Source organism: Acromyrmex echinatior, chromosome 3, assembly GCF_024713525.1.
Source record: "Acromyrmex echinatior isolate Ae372 chromosome 3, ASM2471352v2, whole genome shotgun sequence".
NCBI classification, from domain to species: Eukaryota; Metazoa; Arthropoda; class Insecta; order Hymenoptera; family Formicidae; genus Acromyrmex; species Acromyrmex echinatior.
The window spans coordinates 23024149-23047693 of record NC_141854.1 but is presented as its reverse complement, the minus strand read 5'-3'; the positions used below and the strand labels follow the sequence as shown (position 1 = coordinate 23047693).

General features: G+C 35.8%; 1 protein-coding gene across 6 annotated transcripts in view; it reads left to right on the top strand.

The window, feature by feature from the left end:
* Positions 1 to 23545, top strand: part of TfAP-2 (transcription factor AP-2) — a 235370-nt gene that overhangs the window by 148216 nt on the left and 63609 nt on the right. The window contains exon 1 of one of the 6 annotated variants that reach the window (XM_011051568.2): positions 9205 to 18628. The exons of 4 other annotated variants lie outside the window; for them this stretch is intronic. In XM_011051568.2, the coding sequence (XP_011049870.1) occupies positions 18302 to 18628 (327 nt within the window). In that variant the 5' untranslated portion in view covers positions 9205 to 18301. Of the gene's footprint in view, positions 1 to 9204; positions 18629 to 23545 lie in introns of those variants that run through there. One more of the 6 variants, XM_011051567.2, reaches the window with a different exon arrangement.

The window sequence follows — 23545 nt, the reverse complement described above, 5'->3', positions numbered from 1 at the left end:
GAAAATCAAGAAAAAATACAATATATAGGTATATTATTTACTTCTAAGTATAATAGATATTTAAATCTCTAGTTTTAAAATTTTTGAAAAATGCTTAGAATATGTGAAATCTTTTTTCACATTAGCTTATTGAACATGAATTTATCATTATACCGAATACGGAAAAATATCATTCTTTACTAAGAAAAGTGATTACTCAATTTACTTTTTTCCTTTTGATGGTTATCTTCAACAAGAAATATTTCCTCGATTATAATCTTAAAATATATTTATTACAAATTTTAGAAGCCACTTTATGTAATAAATAAATCGAATTTGGTTTAACCTATAATAATCTTGAAGTATTAAACTTAATAGGATTTAAAATATCTTGAATAAAATTTGATGTTTGTGATGAATTTATGATAGATTTGCGAGGATATATAAATTTTTAAAATACTTGAAATAAGTAATTATTATACTCGCATAGTATTTTTCTGCGCGCGCGCATGTGTGAGTTTTGTACGTACACAAATCATATTGATCATATTTTCCCATTCATGTAACAATAGTTCCCCTTCCCCCTTCTATGAAAAACTCGGTTGCATTCTGCATCTTATCGTTGCATCCGGTATCACTCGTCGACCGCGACCGCGACCGTTCCATCCGCAACCGCAGCATCAGTTAAACGTAACGTGGACGTACAATAAAATACGCCGTGATTGCAGCGCGTGTCGCTTATATTACGTTCGCGGCAGGATCTACGGACGGAATTAGGTACACATGATCATGCAGAAGAACCAGCGGCAGCAGCGAAGATAAATGAAGAGGAAGAGCGACGATATATTTCGCACGATGCACATCTCGTTCCGCTTGGCAAAACCGGAGCGCTCCGTTTCTAAGCACTGAAGGGATATTAACGAAACGTAAAATACACCGTGATACGGCATCTGTCGCTTATATTACCAGTCCATGCACGGGTTACAGAGAGGAGCGGCCGTGGAATATCCGTCTCGTTTGAAAACATCTCGCAGAGATACAAGTCAGACGAGAGTAATGGTGAGTTTTTTTCGTCGGAAAGCGAGTGAAATAATTTGATATTTATCGAGGGATTTGCATCGATTAAGCGTGGACTTTGCTATCCAATTTTTGATTAAATTCTTTTCGCATTAGCTCACGTAAAAAAGTTAGAACTAGACAACAGACTAGATTTTCGTTTTATATTCCAAGAGAGAAAGAGAGAGAGAGGGGGGAGGGAAGGGAGGCTTGATTGGTGTCAGTGAAAAGGTCACCCGTTTAACTTTGTATGATCTTTAGGGAGTTACTTGAATCTCTCGGCCGTTGTTGCGCGCATATGAAGGATATTCCGTCGTTTCGCCGAGCGATTGCAACCGCTCGGTTTTGCCATCGCGAGAAATTTTAACTAGACGTAACTTCGGTCGTTGAAGTATGCGCGAGTGGAGGATAATAAACGTGGGTAAGAGTCGTCGTAAAATCTTTCTTGTAGATCTACGTTTCTTCGCTGTTCTGCTGCCGCCGCGATCATTTTATTAGCGTTGCGCTTTAGCCTTCATCTTTATCGAAACATGGCTAGTTCATATTTTTTGCATTCCGTGGCAGAAAATGAGAGCACACGACTAACACTCGTGTTTACGAGGGAGTGAAGGCTCTGTTAAAAATAAAACGAGATTGAGTGTGTTAAAATGCACGATGAACTATGCGACTACTTTTGGTAGTAAAACAGCAACGCGATTACTTCTGTGACTTATCACGATTTTGCATGTAAATCACGCAACTTTGATATGTAAATCACGCAAAAGATATCTTCCTTCCTTTTCTAATCCTTGCACGGCTTCTTAAAGTTTATTAAAAGACTTTGCTACTTGCATATTTTCTGTTGTAACGTTCATTTGACGCGTTAGGTGTTGTTACTCCGCTTAGGTATGTTGAAACGTCTTAAGAGTTTTTTTGTTAAACATATTCGGCAAAGAGAACAGTAAAACATTGTGGTATTGACTTATAAAAATTCCGTGGGCGGTATGGAACAAAAAAGGCTATGTTTGCTATGAAGATTTAAGCGGTCGTTTCACCACGATGACGTTGCGCTTGTCGCCTAACCGCTTCATGCAGTGTTTGACGAAATCCGGTCTTCGCAATTTTTTGCATCACAAGATTGTACACATTACATGCTATGAGAGCTTTGCAAATTTTTAATTTGTTACGGAATTAATATTATGTTACAGTCAGAATTAATGTCATATAATAGAAATATTTTATTTTTTGTTATCATATTAAAAAGAAAATTGAAGAGGCGAAAAAATAAGGATAAGAAATTCTGTTTATGATTTTTTTGTAATAATTATTAATTATTAATTATAAACGATAAGGATCATAATTCTTGTGCGCAATCATTTGCAACATTTATTAAAATTTATATTTTTTGCTAGATAAAAAAATTGCTAGAAGGAAAATAATATCATAAAAATCGTCATTTTTCTCGGTATCATTTCTTTTCAATTCTTTTCGGGTCAGAATCATTTTGCCCTCAATTTTCCATCGTCCGCAAACATTTACCAAACACTGTCAATTTTTTGACAAACGACTAACTCTACTTACCATCACTGTACCGTAATTTCGAAAGGCCACTCCCAATAACTTGCAAATTACACCCACACGTACAATTTGGCAGATATATATATATATATATTCATGCCCTGTACGTGGTAACAAGATGCACGAAATAAGACGCATACATTACAACCTTAATAAAGCGACGGCCGATTTACATAGTAATTGCTAAGTTTTCTGGATCCAAATTGCGTAGCGAACCGTCAAAGAAAAGACGGGTGCCTGACGACGGGTACAAATAATGAGCGAACGGAACAATAATAATTTGCGAACATTAATAAATTAGAAATTTTAAAGTCGTACTTTTTCCTAGCGAAATACAATAACACATTGTTTTAATTCTACAAAATATTATATGTGATTATTTTGTAATATTTTTGACATCTTTAATATAAAATTGAAAGTTATGTTGAGGTTTGAATTGTTAGTAAAAAATTAACCTTCGTGTGTCATGTTTGGACTAAGCCACGATTCATACTTGTCGTGTATATTTGTAAGTGTTATGCTGCGATTATTCTTCTCTGCCACGATGGAACTGGATGTTCTTGGATCGCGATAAATTTAGATCGACTTTCCTTTATTTTATTTTATACACATATCCGAACTATTTTATGTGAGAAACTGGATCCAATTTTTTGCAAGCCTCCTTATCAAGGGATTTCACATATTAATCTTACAAGAGTTTAAAAACTATTTATTTAAAGTTAAAAATGTTCCTAATGATCGAATCCTGTTGTTTCCATAATTAAGGTTTTCTTTGAATTAATTTTGCGTTTCTGATATAAAAGTCTATTCTTTGTCTTTGCATCGGACTATATTAAAATTTTCTTTCTTATTTTCACCAAACTTCAAGTATACATCTATTTCATTTTAAAGATGAATAATGCAATTACAAAGAATAGATACTTATAATTGATAATTAAAATATTTTTTTATTTGTTTGAATTAATTTTGCGATTTTAATATAATTAGTAATTTATAATCGCGCCTCTCTAATGACAATTTGATGATTTTATTGTTTGCCATTATACGGTTGGCATTGAATCAATCATTTCGCTACAGTTTCGTATACTTCGATTGATATACTTGAATGGCAGGTATTGTTTCAGACGGACCCTCAATTTGAGTATCGATAGTCCAATATACACACAGAAACAACAACCGTTAACTTATGATGTCCTACTTCATCCGCGAGGATTGTACAGGAAGATGTGTGCGTCCGAATATGATCCATAGATCGTGTGAGTAATATGAATTATAAATCGCGAGGGTTCTCGTGAGAGCCTACGAAATTACCGTTCAGACAGTTAAGACAATATTTTTCAAGACGAAGGAAGAGAGAAAACGGTAAAAGAGATAGAGATTGTAGATAGGAAGGAGAAAGCAAGGTGCAAAGGCACTGAAAGTACAACAAAGCCAGAAAGTGCGTAATCCTAACTACAATTTTCGATGCAGAAGAGGACACCCTTTATAAGTGATGTTTGACGAGACATTACAGAAATGTAAATACAGAAATCGAAATGCATGACGCACCATCGAAATGATCCTCTTAAAAAATTTTAAGAGGATCAAGGAAATGGTTGAAGAAAAATGAGCTTCGTCGCTGATTAAAAGCACGAATAAGAGCATGTACGTATCCCTATATAAAACGTCGTATATCGTATGAGCACGCGTGTCACGTTCACACGGAAGTCCGAGAGGTGTCCCGCTTGTCCTGAAAAAAAAAAATGCTCTTTCACCTTCGGGAGTGCCTCGCTGATATATTTTATGCGTTGCTGCAAGCGTCTGAAAGGCACCTGCGCTTGTCGGTGTACATACCCGTCGGCGTATTACGCACCGTGCGAATTTAAGTAGCTCCAATATACGTCGGGCCTCGCACGTAAATTCACGAAACCAACGAGCGAGGTACGTACGGGAGAAACTGGAATTGTTTCTTGATATATCATAAAATTTATCTGACGGTAAAAACGCTGCTTTCGCCCCGACTCCAAATTTTAGTTTAGTATTTTATTTTAATCCACTTTTTTTTAACTTATGATTGTACTTCAGAAATCGAAGAGGACAGGGGAGAAGGAAAAAAGATCAACCTTATCTGTCAACACTGTCACGGTGATGAGTGAAACAATTTTTTAAAATGCTTGTAAAAAATGAACATTATGTAAAGAATTTTAAATGACACAAATAGCAATATAAAGTAAAAAGAGCGCTACTCTATGTATTTATGAGTACAAATTTAATTATATTACACAATAGCTCATTATTATGTGTTTACAATAATGCAAATTCTATTGTGGCTATGTGATAAAACATACACGGAAAGAATGATTTTGCTGAAGTATCTATAAAAATTTATGTATATAGACACAGACTTGAAAATAGTTGGCCCATCAAGATAATTACGTCATAAAGCAAAGCATGATGCTGCAAAAAGTTTTGACATTTTGACAACCAGCTTGAGCGTCTTACATAATTATTTTGATGGTCCAACAAAATTATTTTTAGATCTGTATCTAGTTAAGTTTTTAGATACCTCAGCAAAATTGTCTTTTCTGAGTACAAAATTTGTTAAACAGGCAACGTATTAATATCCGTTACATAATTACTATTTTCATTCAGCAAGCAATACGTTTATATTAGGTCGGGGAAAAAGTTTCTTCGTATTTAAAAAAAATTTTTCGCAAAAGTTTTTCATTTCTTGCAAAATTTTCGTTACAATTACATTATTCGTTAGAGCAAAGTTTTAGCTTTAAGAATCTGTTTTTTAAATTGCGGTGAGATGATTTTTATCGGAGTTACGAGCAATCAAAGTTAGAATGCTCCTTTACTTAATTCGCGAATAACTCAGTAACAAAAAATCATAGGAACATTTTTAAAAAATGATTTTGTAGGAAAAGCTTCGAGCTTTCACGATAGGCAGTCGAAAATTTTTGTAAATTTTTTTTGGACACGTGAGAGATCCTCAAAGTGAAAAGAAAAATTTTCATCTTTTTCAGCTCGCAGTTTTTTTTGATGTAAAAATTATCAAATTCACAGAAACTGAAAAAATATAGTAATCTTTCGAAAGTAGAGATTTCAAGCTTTAAAACTCTCTTTTTAAATTGAAATTTCATTTATTTTTGACGAAGATATTGTATATACAATTTTGAATTAAAAAATACGAAGAAACTTTTTCCCCAACCCAATATATTAACCATGCTTGTTACTTAGATTACAACAATAGTTTGCGATAGCAACGCTCGTGAAATGCACGATAGGTCGGACTCGTTCAAACTGATTTTTGATAGATTCGCCTGATGATAGATTCGCGCGATCGTAGAATATGCATTTGTCCCGTCCATAATGCGGAAGCCGTGCCAGAAGGTTGCATCGCCCGTTCCGAAAGGCGCTCTTTCACCTTCGAGGGTGCCTCGCCATGCCTCGCGTTTTACGTATATCGCCGCGAGCGCTTGCTTGAAAAGCACCTGCGTTCAAGTCGGCCTATACCCGTCGGCACGTTACGTAGAGATAACCTGCCTATGTTTCGCCGCATGTATTTAAACATGAAGCTTGCGTTCTGCGTGTGTCGCCTCCACGTGCACGTTCAATCGCACGCGCACACGTTTGCGCGAAGCGAACACGCTTGGATGTTTAAATATTGCCTGTTACATTGTATGACAGGGCGCGGAACTTGTTACCTGTTCGAGTGGGCGGGTTCGACGCAGGTTCTCCGCATTGATCAAAATCGATCAATTGGCCGATCGATCGAGGCCTTCGACGGAGGCGCTGCAACGTGTGATTTCACGAGCGGCGAAATACATTCGCGCGTGCGCTCGGTTCGCGTATGCGCTAATTTCTCTGAAATTGCATTCGGTTTAATTCGAGTAAATTGCTTGAAATAACTCAGCCTGACTCGCCAATTAATTCAGTCGCTTCCTTCGGAAGGAACTCGCATCTTCGTAAATGAAGGAGACGCGAATCTCTGAAACTCACGTTGCGCCATTTATTGATTATTTAATATTATAATTTTACTGGTTTCTAAAATAAGATAATGAAATTAAAAATTTGTTCGTGCAAAAATTCGACTGCTTCTCCTTCAATCTATGATTTCTCATCTATTCTCACATTATACTTGATATGCCTTTTTTTATGTACGTTCTTTTCCCTCGTCTCGCTTCTTACCGTCAGTGCGAAATTACTTTTCGCCGGCGAAGCGTTATTATTCGGGACGGAATCAAGCGTGACTGGGTAGCGGTAAGAAATATCGATGCACTCTGCGATCCGTTCTTCGATTTAACAATACGCGCCACTCGCTACTTCCGCAATATCGCGGAGATGAATATGCAGCCATAACCGTACGCCGCGCCGGTCGAGAACATCCGCCGATTCGATTTAGACTCGTATTGCAAAGTCTGACATGTCCATTGGCGTTTCGCGGAATGTTTGAACTATTATTATGAAATGTGGAATTTAGAAAAAATTATTGCGGCCAACGTAACTGACGTAGATCCTCTATCAAATACGGTTTCAAGAGGAAGATAAGAACAATAAATTTCATCGCAGGGAAGAAATTCAAGAAAGTTTCTGTAAATTTATGCTATTCTTTCAACTTCACATGACATGTACAATATTATAGCTAGAAATATAATATATTATAAAATCACGGAAAAATATAAAGAATTTTGTAAAAATTTTTTGACATTCTATCATTTGTTTTTTGTTCATAAATGACTACGAGATGGAGTGCAGATACGATTACAAATATAGATTATTCCTTAAATGTGAAACGATACCGTTCTTTTATAGTTACATAATGCGTCTTCGAGACAATTTAGTTCAGAGGAAATTTTATTGATTGATATATTATCGAATGATGCTCTCGTGCTTGATTAATTAATGCGACACATAAATTATTACAATATATAAAATAGAAAGGCTTGAAAAAATTAAATCATAAAATTTAAAAGAAGAATAAGATGCCATAAAAAAAATTCTTTATTAATAAAAACATAAATGAAAATTTGCATAATAAAAGAGAGCATAAGAGCGCAAAAATCGGAAATAAGTGTGCAAAAAAATTAAATATAATAAAATAAATTGATATAAACTAAGAACTATGCTACATATTTCGACTCAATTTTGATTGACATCTTCAAAATCTGGATACACGTAGTATCGAATTATGTAAAGCAAGTTTAAAAAATATTTCTGCGTTGCATACAAAATGCATTCGGAATGATTCAATTATCAGTGTGATTCGACATTTACACCAACATGAGATCCTGAGGAATCGAGCGCAATTTCGATTATTGTCGTCTTCGACGAAGAGGATGCGAATAGGATGTTATTTTTCGGGACATCGTTTCATTTGTCTTTATAATAACGGTCTCCTCTGATTTCACGTATTTACTGGAACGGATGTGTCGTGATAAAGTAACGGGAACGAGAGTACGAAAGAAGTTCTATAACATTATCGGTTTGAAATATGTTAACGATTACATCCAAGACACGGTCCCGTCCGCAAATTATAGGTGCTATATATTTGCACATTCCGATGCACTCTCCCGTCGATCGCGCCATGGTAAAACACTGAATTGCAGATACAAGCCAGAGAGATGCGAGCGATATGATATTATACTCTGGAACGTGATCGGCTTTATTAGCATACTTTGTTAGCATCCAGTTCCTGCGACCCGCACGTCCTTCAATCCGATGTTTGCAACGTAATCTTGTTTTCCACTTGTTCTTTCCTCCTAATATATAATGTATACACATTTCTTGAGTATGTTAACTCATTTGCTTGATGTGCTGATCGCGGAAGTGAACGCATGTTATTAATAATGCATCAATCACAGCTATCAATATAACAGAGAAACCTCCAGAATGCATGGAGAAGCACGTCGCGACTTAATTAATCGTCTATGCGATAATATTCAGAAAATTAATAAATAGCACAGATGAATTAATTTAACGTCGGACGCGATTAATCTCGCGCGTGTTTTAATACGAGGCGCTTGCTTTGCTGGACCCCGCTGGCATTTTGCAACGGTATTCCGCGAACGTTATCACGATTAAAAGAAAAAGCACGAGCCATGAACTTTCGCCCGTCCCGCTCCTCCTTCGATATTCATCTTGATAGTGAGTGGTGTTCCCTCGCAGTCTGATCGCTGATAGCTCTCTCGAAGATCGACACCTACGAAAGTAACTTGAAAAAGTTTAGATGAGGCTTTCTATCGTTTTAGAGACGTACTTGATTATTATAACATCATCTCATGAACGAATGAACGAACAGCACGTATAATCAAAGTCTGCAATTTTTTGTTCCGATATTAATCAAGATTATTACACTATAAATCAAGATTACAGAACATTCAAAACACATGTTATGTCTTTTATGTAAATTAGCAGATATTATCTTTTAGTAAATTATTCTTAAATAATTTCTTCGAAGTAAATTTATGTTAAGTTTTGATCAGGAAATTCTGATTAGTTCGGTATTTTAATAACGGTCTTAAATTTTCCAATTTTGCTCGTTTTGTCTTATTTAGCTTGAAAATGCATTATTATCGTTCATAAAAGCAACTGTAAGATAATAATTTTACGCAAATATTTAGCAGACTTGGCTAATATATATGTATATATATTACATTTTGCTTATGTTTATTAACTTTATCAAAATATATCCAAGCTACCTATTGGCGGCGATAAAGTACCGGATTGTTCAAATTGTATCCAGTAGAGATTCAATTCAAAAACGAATCGCTAATCCTCATAACAATGTTATCTCGTTGCACATAAATCCACAGACTATAATACACCTGCCACTTCTCTTTCTTTTCTTTTCCCTATCTCACTCTCACTCTCTCGTTTCGTCTTTCATTCCAAACAGCCGTCCCGGATTATGGTAGTCGACTGCCTACAAGATTCCATTCTACGATATGGATGGTTGTACTATGTATGGATATTAACATAACTTGATTTAATTGATGCCAGTTAAACTATGTGTCTTTACTTGTTTGGCTCTTGTTATAATATTTTGCTAAGGGACCTGGCTATAAGATTATAGCCAAGTCCCTTACAGAAATCTAATACTGGCCAGTTTATTACTGACTAATTTATTACGAATAGACAATAATTAATTACTTGTTGTTCAGTACTTTCAGTACTTTTAATATTTAAAATAAGTAATTAATTATTGTCTTTCAGTATTAGATTTCTGTAAAAAATATACGTACATATGAGATTTGTTAAACATATTGTTTATGTATTGTACACGACATTTTTAATTACAAAGCGAAAATGATCCAAGAAACGTGGTATTGATTCATAGATTTATTGAAAGATTTTTTTTTCTTCTGTTTATAGATCTGCATATGTAAATTCTTATCCGTGAAATATCTTTCTTAAAACATAATAATAAATTATATTAAAAGATTTAAAGAACATAATTGCATTTTGCATGTAAGGTAAATATCTATTATACATATGCAATTTCTTATGCATTAATATTAAAAAGCCAGGAAGAAATCAGAATATACAGGAACGATAATATAATCAAGTCAATTTAATCGAGGATTAAGAACGTTCAAAATTATCTTGTCATCGAACATCGATATAGTGATTGAGTGTTACCGATTATTTAAAATAACCAACATTGATTATTACGCCAACGATGATCGTCGTGAAGATTAAATGATTGCTGCACTTTCTCTTTCTTTCTCGTTCTTTTCTCGCACTATTCTCGCGCTACGCGATCGAACAAGTGTACATTAACATAACACGATCTAATTAACGGTTGAGAAATCGCTGAGGAATAACCAATGAAATCGACAAAACCAACCACGCAGTCGAAAAACTTGTCTACGAGCTACGAATCAATACCAGATTGACGGATAAAACCGACTGAAGGAACTGGACCACGCTCGTCCGACAGTCTGGCTAATTGTAACAGCGGTCTTGTTTTTGCCAATACTCATAGCGGTATATTAACATCGATGTCTTTTTTTTTTATATAATATAAAACGGCGAGGCAGAGGCAATGACTTTACTTAAATTATCGATATTAATCGCAATACATATATAATGTGTGCCTCATTTCGAAATGTTATTAAGATTACATAGAAAGGATGATTTTGCTGAATCTAAAGTTTAGCTAGATACAGATATGAAAATCATTTTGTTGAACATCAAAATAATTATGTAAGATGCTCAAACTAATTACTATAATATCAAAACTTTTTGCGTCATACTTAAGATTTCTATATTGTAATAATTTTGGTCTAATAAAATTATTTTAAGATTTGTAGTCTAATTGAATTTTTGGATACTTCAGCACTTATCCTTTCCACGTGAAATTAAAAAAGAGATGGTACCTAAAAGTTACTTTATATTTCAAAAGCGATAATAACGAAAAATTAATATTACTTTATATGTGTGTTTTGTATCAGAGATTTGATTTTTTCGAAATTTTTATCTCCTAGAAAATTACAAATGGTTTTATGTCATTTTGAGATCGGTGGATTGCGAACTAATGCCTGGTCTCACCACAATCCTATGTGATTTGAGAGAAAGGATTTTATTAATTTAACAAGCTATCAGTACCTTTAACTGATGATCAATAAATATGTGTCAATTATTTGTTGTTGTGATTGCTGCTAATCTGTTGTATCAACTAATTATTAGTAACAGAAGCAAAATATTATATATAGAATCTAACTTATTTTTTTAATAGACTTTAGGCTCGTTTACATAGAATTTGTAGATGATCATAGAGTTTTTAAGTCGTAGGAAGCCGACTAAGCTAAGTCAAATATAGGAAGAATACTTGATTAGAATTGGTCAATTTTTTACAATTTATTTTCATATATATATGAGCCTCTTATTTGCTAGCGATACTATTAATTATTTGTTACATTAACGAATTAATTTGCAATCGTAACAAATCGTTTTTTTTTAACAAATATCACATTTGCTTTCCCTTGATTTGTTCCTCTAACAAAATCATTTCTCTCAGTTCTAGCGACCATTATGACGCAACAGTTATTAAGAAATGTGTTACAATATCACGCTTACACGTGTCAATTGTTAAGTGCCATCGGGAAATTTGCATTTTCACGTATCTCGGTCATCGCATCTCGATAACGTTGACGCGCGTGTCATAGAAAGGTGTAATTACGTTTGCACGTCGTATGAAATATTACACAAAAGATTCGCAATCCCGAAAAATTATGAAAGTCATTACGAAAATTAAAACTAATAATAATACTGAATAATATTTCATTAACAAATGTAGTTGCTTATATATAATATTTTATTAGGAAATTGTTTAATTACATTTACTTAATAACATTATTTTTAATTTACTTTTCCACCGTCATTATTTTTAACATCATTATTTCTCTATTAATGGTAATACATATCTAATTACAGATATGTTTGATATTTTGTCACATTTTTAATAGAATATCATCGTAAGTACATCACGTACCGTAGATATATTAAGAATTTCTGAACAAGCATTTTTTTTTTTTTTTTTAGAATTGACGAGACTCGCAGGCTCGCTCATGATTCACTTGTGTCTCGTGTGTAGACGCGAGTCTCTGTGCGCATCGTGTGGGCACTCACACAAGTGTAATCACAATCGACTTTAGTCCCGTTAGCTTGAACCCTCTGGACCGGACTGTGCCTCTGCCTCCTGCCATATACACGCGAGTTTAATACACGAGTGTGTATATCCATGCTACGAAAAAACGGACACACATTCATATACGTGCGCGCGCGCGCGTTCGACGTTGTCCATTAACGTCGTCATCGAATTAACGGTGAATATCATTGTAGAATGCCCTGAAAAGACTGATCGAAGCTCACGTGCACGTGCGTAACTTTGCGAACGGGCGTGCCTGTAAGTCGCGGAGTGTAATTTCGAGTATGCTCGAAATGCCATTTTAATAAGCAAAAGCACACAGGAAATTTAGAGAAGCTAGAAAAGAAGTAATAATCAAGGAAAATTTTTCTTTCCGAAATAATAAAAAAAAACCTTTGGATGCAAGGAGATTCTCCCGGCGAATTCTCCCTCATTTTAATGAGGTCCTGATTAGAATAATTAATATATAAAATAAATTGTTTTTCCCAATTAATTCGACTCAATTAAATATTCTATTAACTGTCGAATGTATAACTGAACACCTTTAACGTTAAAATTTTCGTAGCCTTTTGACATTATGTTTTTCAACGGAAGATCTAAAATTCTTTATCTAACGTCAGATGCTAGAATAATCTCGACTTTGTGTCAGAAAAAATTTACGCGGAAAAGATTTCGTGCGTTTAAGGGATATAAAATCCACGAGGTGTTACTCATTTATATCCGCCATAAAGTCAGGATGCTGAACGAGCGACAGTTTGGCGGCTCGGTAGCTTCCACCATCCTCGTCATTCGTAGACGATCCGTTAACTGAGGTAGAGGCGAGGAAAAGCGCGTAAGATAAGGGCGTCATGCGTTGGTTACCGTTGGGTGGCGTTGGATGGTCCGCTTGGAATGCCGTTTAGCGACTTCCCTCTCCTACCATAATCATCCTCTCTCTCTCTCTCTCTCTCTTTCTCTTTTTTTCTCTCTCCCTTTCCCTCTTCATCTTCTCTCTCTGCCCCTTTTCTTTCTCTCTCGCGTGTCTTTCATACCTGCACGCGCGAATGTGTATACTCTCGCGGTCATCTCGCCGATCATCATCGAAGTTCTGACCCGTTTCTCCTCGATCCAAGTTTTGGCGCGACAATGTGCGATTTCATTTACCGACACTAATTAATCAAGGTATTCCTCCTGGAATTTGTATCTTTGCGGAAAATCTCACGTGAAATATTTTTACCTATGAGAGCAATAAAAATATGCACGCAGAAAACACCTTACAGTCTCTCTATCACGTAACGATCGAATACGATATCGTTTTGTTCGCACAATAAATTCCTATTAATACGAAATGTGCTTGGAATTATCGCCGCGTATCGGATCCCCGATTAATAGATACGCGCTATTAATTTCTGATGAGGAAGGAAAGTTTGGGTGAAGGTGTAAAAATTGCAGAAGGACATAAATTTCTCTATGGAAATCTTTTGTCGTTTGGAGGGTGTACGATTAGAAACATACGTGAACACACCCATCTAGAAATTTCCTCGAGAAAGGCCTCGAGCGAAAGCGATTATCGAAAGTTGATGATAGAGCGGGATAAACTCTGCGATCGTTATCAGCGAAACTAGGATGAAAAATCGATGCATACGACAAGCGCGCACGGTGGCCTATAAATTTATAATAAACGGTAGAACATAAGCAATATCGATATAAAGTAACACGATACGTCAAGGCAGTTTTGCATTCCCAATCTTTTATTTTTTAATTAAAAGGCAATTTAAATTTTGTACGATTAATTTTGCACGAATATATAAATTTAGAATAGATCACTTTTATAATTATTGATCTATTCTAATTCTATATCATTATGTCGCAACGAGACCGCAAAAAATTATTTGTAATTTAAGCCGTCATTAATGACACGTAATAAGACAATTATTTCAGCTACTGTTTTTGTAGAAACACGCCAGGTGAACTGGTTACGATTGCTCGAACCAAACAAATATAATTAGTACCGAATTATGTATTCCTATAAAGATTCCCAGAAACACCCTGTCCAATTGGATTGATTTATTGATCCGTCTGCTTATCCAGAGTTTACGGGTCGGAATAAAATGAAGGAAAAAAAAGAATTTCTTACGGAAACTCGTCGGACAAACTGGTTCCAAGTGCTCCAGGAAGACATTTTTGTATCAAACGACAACACTGCTCGACTCCGTCTATCGATATTACAACGTAGTTTCGCCGTTCGATCGCGCGCGAAGAGCATTTCTTTTCGTTACTGATTTATATTCATGACTTTTTAGCCGCCGAAAGGAAAGGCGTGATTAATCGAGAGCGTCCGTACGTCAAATCGAATACCCATCAGCGATCGCTCGGTGATTAACTACCGATAGAAGTATCGAGTTTCTATCTTTCAATTATGAAAAAATAAGACTGGGTGGGGGAGAGACGGAAGAAGGAAGGGGGAAGAGATTTCAATGCAACGTATGAACGTGTCGTAATTAATACAGGATGCATTTCTTTCCTATCGCATCGATAAGAAACTACATCATCGAAATTACATACCGATCTCGATTATCCGCGGCTTCGCAGATATAAATAACGATGATCATTCATCATGCTTTGCGAGTATAAATTTAGTCTTGAGAGAATTTGTCGGGACGTAAACACGAAAAATATTTTTGTATTCGTACATACCCGGGTTCCGCGCCTACTTGAAGTGTGATTACATGTCGAGGATTACAAATTCTGCTACAAATACCCTTTGGTTGCGCATCGATGCTGCAGAAGATGATTCTCTTCTCGGTTTATCGCGAGGAGCATCCGGGTTTCGCGTAGAAAGAACGCGACGCTTGGACGTTTAACTTCGGCGTATAACATCGTATGAATGGCGCATCGCCCCGTAATTACACTGCAAAATTTACGCTGGCATAAATTACGCCCAGTGTGTCGACGACCCGGCGAGCAACGTCATACCCTAACGTTGACGGCCGTTTTCACCTTGCAAATTAATAGCGACTCCTACTGAGAGTACCTCTCTTCTCACTCTTTATCCCGTTTTATTTTTCTCTTTTTTCTCTCTCTCTCTCTCTCTCTCGCTCTCTCACACAGTCTTTTCTTCGCTCGCCATGCAGACGTGAATGAGCGACAACGGGACATTTTTGCGTTCGTTCATTCGCACGAACTATCAATTTAAATAATTCGTTCGACTGCGAACATTAATCTTGAATCTAATAAACAGCGGCATTGGCAGCGCTCGTTCCAATTCCACCTCTCGCTACGCGTTAATAAATGTGACGTTTACATGATAATGGGCAGCAACGATCGCGCGGATAAGATTTGCGTTTCTTATCTCGCACGACATGTCGTTAATATTGTTGGCACTAGGTGATTTAATAAACAAATGTATTAGTGAAATTATAATCGGTGAGAAAAAAAAAAGTATTTTTACGCATGTAAAATACCGCGATTCAGGAGACAACCTTATGTAATGTTCGCAACATCGCGTCATATATAACTTTTGCTTTTTAATTGCGTTTACCGCCTTTTGAATTCTTAGGCAAGAATTCTCTGTGCTTAACAAAGTAAAAAAAAATGACGTATGGTTTACGTCCACTGCAATATTAATGTATCAACTCCACCTTAAACGATCTATAATTCGTATCAATCTTCAGGATAGAATATCATTCACGATTTTATACCGTATATTTAGATATGTATTTTGGTGTATATTTCATATACTTTTTGATTGCTTAAATACTTTCCGTATTACATGGTATTTAAAATTATAAATCGGATTCTGACGTGAATTTTGATACGAATTATAGGTTGCCCAAAGTGGGTTTTATTTTCTTGTTGCAATATTGCGTAACGTACCACCTGGTTATAGTGGACGTCCGCCACTTGGAATGATGTCTTAATGATCCATCACGAGAAATAATGCGGCGACGTATTCACATGCAGAAATTGAGCAAACGAGAGTCATGCTAATCTCGATATACATAGCGAGCGACAGGAATCTCAAACCTCGACAGGTTTGAGAACTGAGGTTTGAGAATCTTGGCACTTTTAATTTCCTGCAGCGGCGGGTCTGTGCAAACCAGTTACCTGAAATCTCACCACTTTATTCTTTACACTTTACAGATATTATATATAGTGAGAACTGCGAATTAGATGCACATTTTACTCTGTATCTTAATAATTATATATCGCATTTTTTTATAGATTCAAATATATCATTATATCTGGACGAAGGTTAAAATGTCTCAGAAATCAAATTGTCAAATGTAGAAAACAAACAATAAGATATCACTTTTTAATTAATGTCAAGTGGACTTTTAACAAAAATTTCATTTCAAGCTTTATTATCAGAAATATATACTTACAGTTAAATATTTTTTAAATTCAACTTTAGCCGCACATTTCCCAGTAGTCTGTCATTAAAGTCATTAAAAATGTATTATAAGTTTGAATTAATTCTGTTGTAAACATTTTTTGTTATATTTCATCATCATTCACTATGCTCTCAGTATAAGAGGGCACAGCATCCCTGTTGATCTCTAAAGGTGACCCTACACGGTCAATAATACTAATCAGTAATACTGACAGTATCAATATTTATAATATTTTTACAACCTTGCACGAGTTAGTATTATTGATATACATTTCATTTTTGTTTTACGACATACTGTTATTATGACATACTGTGACACAAATTCTAATAAAGCGATATTAATGCTCGAAAATCAAAATTCAGGTCAATATCCTACGTTAATCCATCAATATACCAACCACATACGGTCAGTAATATTGTCAATATTTGTTAATACTGGCAGTATTATTGACCGGGTCACTTTTAGGCATCCCTACGAGAAGTACGTACAACAACGAGCACAAAGCTGGACGCGAGGCCGCGCGTTCGCCGGTTCGGCGAGGGTCGGCGAACGTCGTAGAGTACCGCTCCATTACTCCTATTCGCTCGATCGTGGGACGTCCCATCGTCCATCGGCTGGTGGGGGGTCGCCGGTGCTAGGTCTAGGTGCCACGTGGTGGCGCGTACCCCGGGGCGAAATTTCGGTCGTCGTCAGCAAGCGTGCACAAACGAGAGATCTCTCTCTCCCGCTCCATCCACCACGGCGCACCTTTTCTCCTCCCTGTGCGTACCTCCTTCTGTCTTGCTCCGTCGCTCCTTCGCCGGCGTTTGCCGGGACACCCGGCCGGATGGTAGGGCAGAATACTAAGGTGGTGTATCGCGGTGGTAGTAGTAGTAGTAGCTCTCGGTAAGAGCGCACCGTAGCACCTCCCGTTTCGTCCGCGACGAGGCCACACGGCCTCTTAGGCTTTACTTTCGTACATCTCGCCGACGTCCTCGTCGCTCAGTCGGTCGACCGCGACACGGAGGCCACGATCAGCTGTTTCGTACCGGTCTCGTCGAAGGATCGGTGCGAACGCATCGGACATCGTACCGGTTATCCCTTTCAAGTTCCCTCCTAATTTCTCTTCGTCGTTTCTCCTAATTTCTGAATTACCCGGCCATTCCATTCTGGGATGGAAAACGCGAAATAATTTTCGAATAGCATATTTCGAAGACCAGGTTGCAATCCCTAGGTCGAGACTCCGATTGATCGATCCGTCATTTTTATTTGTCTACGAGAAATATGAGGACAGATCGGTTAATACGATCACAATTGAAATGAATTTAAGTGTGATACTATGTGTCTGGAAGATATAAAAAAATGACGTTGGCCGCGAAACTATCACGTATTGCGTGAAACTATAAACAGCAATGGTGATCGATGAATGAGGTGTCATGCGACATCGTTCGTTCATAGTGTACATTTCCATTTCTGTTTTCTCACGTTTTTTTTTTAATTTATAAATGATGCTTTTCTCTCTCCCCCGCCTCTCTACTTTCTACTAAAATTTTATTAGGATTTACTTCAAATGTTTTGGAGATCTCATGCATAAAAAAAACTGTTTCGAACAACTCCTTTCTAATCCTTTATCTCGACTTCCCGCGGTCTCTCGTCCCGAAAATATACGCCTCGTAATCTTGCGAGCGAAGACGGTGGTGCTCTCCGTCATCAGTGTGACTTGATGTGCCCGTCCCGACGTGGTGTGCAGTGTATTATCGCGCGCGCGGATGCGACGGCCGACGAGGAAGCGGGTGTAGCACGACCGGACGGGATTCCGCTTGCGTTGTGTCATGTGTACGATGACGAAGAAGGATCCGAGTTGAGGTGGTTCCCGAAACGCGCGAATTTCTCCGCGGAGAGTGCCGATCGTGCATCGCCGTTGACTCACGGAGCCGGCAAACTGGAGATCCTGGGGATGTTCCCGCCGCGCACGGAGGCGCCGACAGCCGACAAGCTGACGTTCTGCTACGCGCCCCATGTCGACATGGCCACGGTCATCGAAGTCGAGGTGCGCTTTTTCTCCCCGCTTTTTCTCGGCACGCGGGAAATACGAAATACTCTTCCTTCCTCCGAAGTATTTCTCGATTAAAAGCGCCGCGTGTTGCGCGGAACTGCGAGACTTGTACGGTCCTGCTGGAGCAAACTCCGTTCGAAATTAAACAAAGGGAATGAAATTTTGTCATCTATACGTATTACGTGTATTATCATCAGCAAAAGGTTCTCTACGTGTTACCGCAATGTTGCGCGAATATGGGTCAAAGCGCGTAAATATATGCAGCAATTACCTTTTCACTATATAGCGACTATGCAGATACGGCAGTTGCGTATTTTTAATCGTACGCACATTCAACGTTAATGGGTACCCTGTCAAACTTTAACTGATATTAATGCAAAGTTAGCGGTAATTATTGTGTGCTCTTTCTTGAGGGCATTTTGCCATTAATTTCTTTCTCCCTTTACTTACCTGACGTTACTTCTCGCAAGTGCTTGTCCCGCGTGCGTGAAATAATTTACACATCTTTTAAATCCACGATACAATTACTTCGTGCAATTTTCAATTCGTATCTTTAACTCATCTTTCATAGAGGAATAGCGGGAGTTTACACCTCCGCAGCGTGCATTTTTACCTTTTATATTCTCGTACAATAATTCTCATGCAATAATATAAGAAGAGAAATATAATAATAATTATTATCCGTTACGTCGGTTGCAGTTACATATGTATGTCAATATAATCCTTTCTTAACATTAGAACTGCCAAAGTTGTGAAAATGACCGGTTTGTAATTTTTTCCACAAATTTATAATGGAATTTATAATCTTTTGAAATTTTCCATAACTCTTGCAATATATAAATGATAAAATTGGTCAATTTATTTTCCTTCTTCATCTCTTTTTTTTAAAATATTTTAGAAATCTTTTAGAATAGATACTATATAACTACTTCAAAAGATTTCAAGAGCTGATTCCTCACACAAATTCAAAATGAAAAAAACTTTATATGACCATATATCCGAATTGGCATAGTTTCAAAGATATATACTGAGTGTCGAAGTTGATGAAAAAAAAATTTTGGTTTTTCTAAAAATTCAAAAATCACTCTGGTTATTTTGAATTTTTACATATGTTTAAAATTTCGTCAAAATAACTCGAATGATTTTCCAAATGTTTAGATTTACTGAACTGTCATGACATTCATGTTCTCAACACACAAAATATTATAAAATTTAACAGTACTTCTCTTTAATAAATTTTCTTTCACTGGCGAAAACAAATCTTTTACTAATGAATTAAGACGAGCATTGACTTTAAGTTCGACGAACGCAGACAAAACACAAAATAAATGCATCATACGTGTGTAACTCGTAAACGTGACAATATAACATTAATTTTACAATATACAATTTCGATGTCGTCATATTTAATAACGTTATAAAACATTTTTTCACATTTTGATACTTTGTGTCGATACGTATGCAGCAGCCATTAAAATTAACTTAAACACATCGATCGTGACCATACACCTTGTATATTTTTCTTGGAAATTTGCGCCTAATCTCCCATCGCGCAATTTCGCCATGTGAAGGGGCCGATTTATTGGTTATTAATTGTACACGTGTCGTGTATAGCGACGCTTTCTAAAATCTTATCAACGGTGATCTCAGCAGGAAAGTTCTTTGGTTTCGGCCGTGTTCTTTGTGAAGGGAGCTGCCGCTTTTGCGGATTGTTCAACTTAAAATATCACACACGCCCGATATCACCGATACAGAATTCACACGTCATGCTCACATGCATACATCAACGATTTCTCCTCTTCCCTCACCTCCTTTTTTGCGGAACAACGTTACGATTGGTATCGGTTTATTTGGCAATGATCCCGCGACAGTGTATGGTTTATACGGCATTTCAACTTTGTAGGCGTAAGAGAGTGCGAGTCGTTCAGCAACGATTCGGCACACCTGATTAAGAGCGAGTACAAGATAAATACATATTCGACATTTAAAATATACGTTTTCGACTCTCGACTTTCCTTCCTATTCTTGTGTTTGCCTTCATGAGTATCTATGCCATATGCGCGCAGAGCACATATACAAATAACTATGTCTAACTGCCTACGCGATTTATTGTAATTTGCGCTGTCATATTTTAGAATATATAAAATTTACTTTTTGAAAATTTTAAGTCTTAGTATTTTCAACCTTCGTCTAAAGCAATGCATTTGTCATAATATGGAAAATTATTAAAAATTGCGAAGCAAACGTGCCATTTTTTTCTTGCAACACACAATGATAGCGGTTTTTTTTTTATGAAATATATTTTCTGACCATTAGTAACAATATATGTAAAATAAGGTGGCCACGTTCCAAATTAGGAGAGATAGACCTAAATTTTAACTCTTTGTTCCCACTTTACAACGCGTCCTAAATTTGATCTAAATTAAGGACATAATTATGAATTGTCCCTCTGTTAAAAAATAAAATATGCTCTCGTAACTTGAAGTGCGTTCCATTTCACGCATAGTGCACATAATATATTATTTTATCCTAGTTGTTTACCGAATATTAAAGAAAGATAAAATGATATATCATACGCATCATGCGTGAAACGAAACGCAGTCTTGATGTAATTTTTGTGATCTTACGTTATGCATTAAGTTACCTATTATTAGTATTAAGTACCTATTATTTACAAACATAATAATATAACATTGTTCATATGTGTTTTATTAATAATTATAAAAGATATTTATGTACAAAATTTAATTATGACAATTAATATTGATTTTTTCTAATGTCTCTCCCTTCTTGAAAAATTGGTCACTTTGATACAAAGGCACGCAATTACGATTTATATCTTTTGATGTGTAATAAACTGACTTATATAATCATATATCCATCGCAACGTTGCGCTGAAGTTTCAAGCTACGATTTCGAAAGTCTAATTTAGAAGATGATCGAGTAACAAATTAAATTTTTATTTCTTGTCGATTAGAAGCACATATTTGCCTTGAAACATGAAATTTTTACAGCATAGTATATTTTTGGAAATTTTGTAAAATTAATAAAAACATCTTTCGCGAAACTAATGGTCGATAAATGATCGGTTTAGTTACATAACAATTACATATTTATATACACATACATTGTATGCACGCACACAATGTAGCACGTATAAAGCTTATACAACAATAGAAAATATTTTTGTATCAATAAATATAATTAAAAAATATAAATATAAATTGATATGGTAAATAATAAAAATATAGAAGATTAATTATGCTACGAAAAAGGACGTTTCATAATTTTACGCATTTTGTTTGTTTGCTATTCCTATGTTTATATATATATAAACATACGAATTTATATATAATGTATTTATTATAATATATTTGAATATCTCTCCTATTATTTTTGTATGACATATGCTTCTAATTATTTTAATATATCTTTATAATTAATTAGCACACAAATATAACATAGAAAAATAAAATAAAACATAGAATAATTCATGAATTGTTGCTTTTTATTCTTTAATTTTCGTCAACAAACGCATAGCCACAGGTCGAGATATTTATATGAAAATCTATATATATATAATATGAAAAATGTTTTCAAGCTTTAGTTACGCTGCGAGATCATGTCCAAGCCCTATGACAGGTATTTGATTTCGCAGCAGTATTCAAAGATCAATCGGATAGGCGTAAATCGTATCTCCGGATCATCCTCGACCAATTCTGAGAAATTCGATTCTTTATGGAAGTATGAGGAAGTACTTATGCTCATATGTTTCTAAATCCAAAGGAATCCAATGCGTTGAGCGCCGCACGCGCCCTTTAGATAACACATAGAATGAAACTAGCAGTCCGATCTTTTCGCGGTCTATAGAGTCGTTCAAGATCATATCGCAACGAGCGAAAACCTAATGGCTCACGCGAGATGATACATGCCGCTGCAAAAAGCTTCCCAGATATACACTTCCTCCCGGGATACTATCTATAACGTGAATAACACTGTGCAATCGAAAGCTTGTATCGCGAGATTACGCAGGCCAGATTAAACAGCATCCCTGGATCGTGCGCGAGAAGGTGTCGATGGATCAGGTAAATCGAGATCTACGGATCTCGATCTTATGCGCAAAATTTAAACAGAATTAGAGAAATTCTTGTCGAACTTCCTTTTTTCTATTTTCATTTTCGTTTAATATTATTAGTATTATATACACTTTCTAAACATAAATAAAAAATACAAAATAGGATTTTGATATAAAATAATTAATGTAAATTTTTAAAAAATATACAAGAAAAGAAGAGAAAGGGAGAGAGAGAGAGAAGTACAAAGTTTATATGGATCATATATCTATAAACTATAAAATATATGAAATATATTGAACTATATATACGTATACAATAATTAAAATATAATTAAAAAAATCTAAATATGACTAATAAGTGAAAAACAGGAAAAATGTGTTATTTAATAAATAAAAGAAATTACTGTCAAACACCGAATGATAAATAATAGCTATAAAGTTATTAGGTTTTTAACAGATGTGTTTAAATATAGTAATTAAAATCTACTTAAAAAAAACACAAGTGCGTTGTAATACATAGTTTTAAAAAATTACATGTTTTCCCAGTTCTGATTTTATCTTTAGAATATCTTATCCAATTATATTATCGATTGCAGCGCTGCAATAACACAATCTACATATATCATGTCATAGTTTAGGTTTTAAAGATTACATTCCTCAATCCGTTGAACTATGTATAGTGTTTGTATTTTACAATCTATTTGTGTTCGCGCCGATTATATGAGATTTGCATAGTTTCCGCCTTCTTGTTATGAAACTATGGAAAGCTATGTTCATCTCTTTTTGCTGTAATAATCATTGCCCTTGTTTTGCACAAAAAATTTTTAAATGATTAT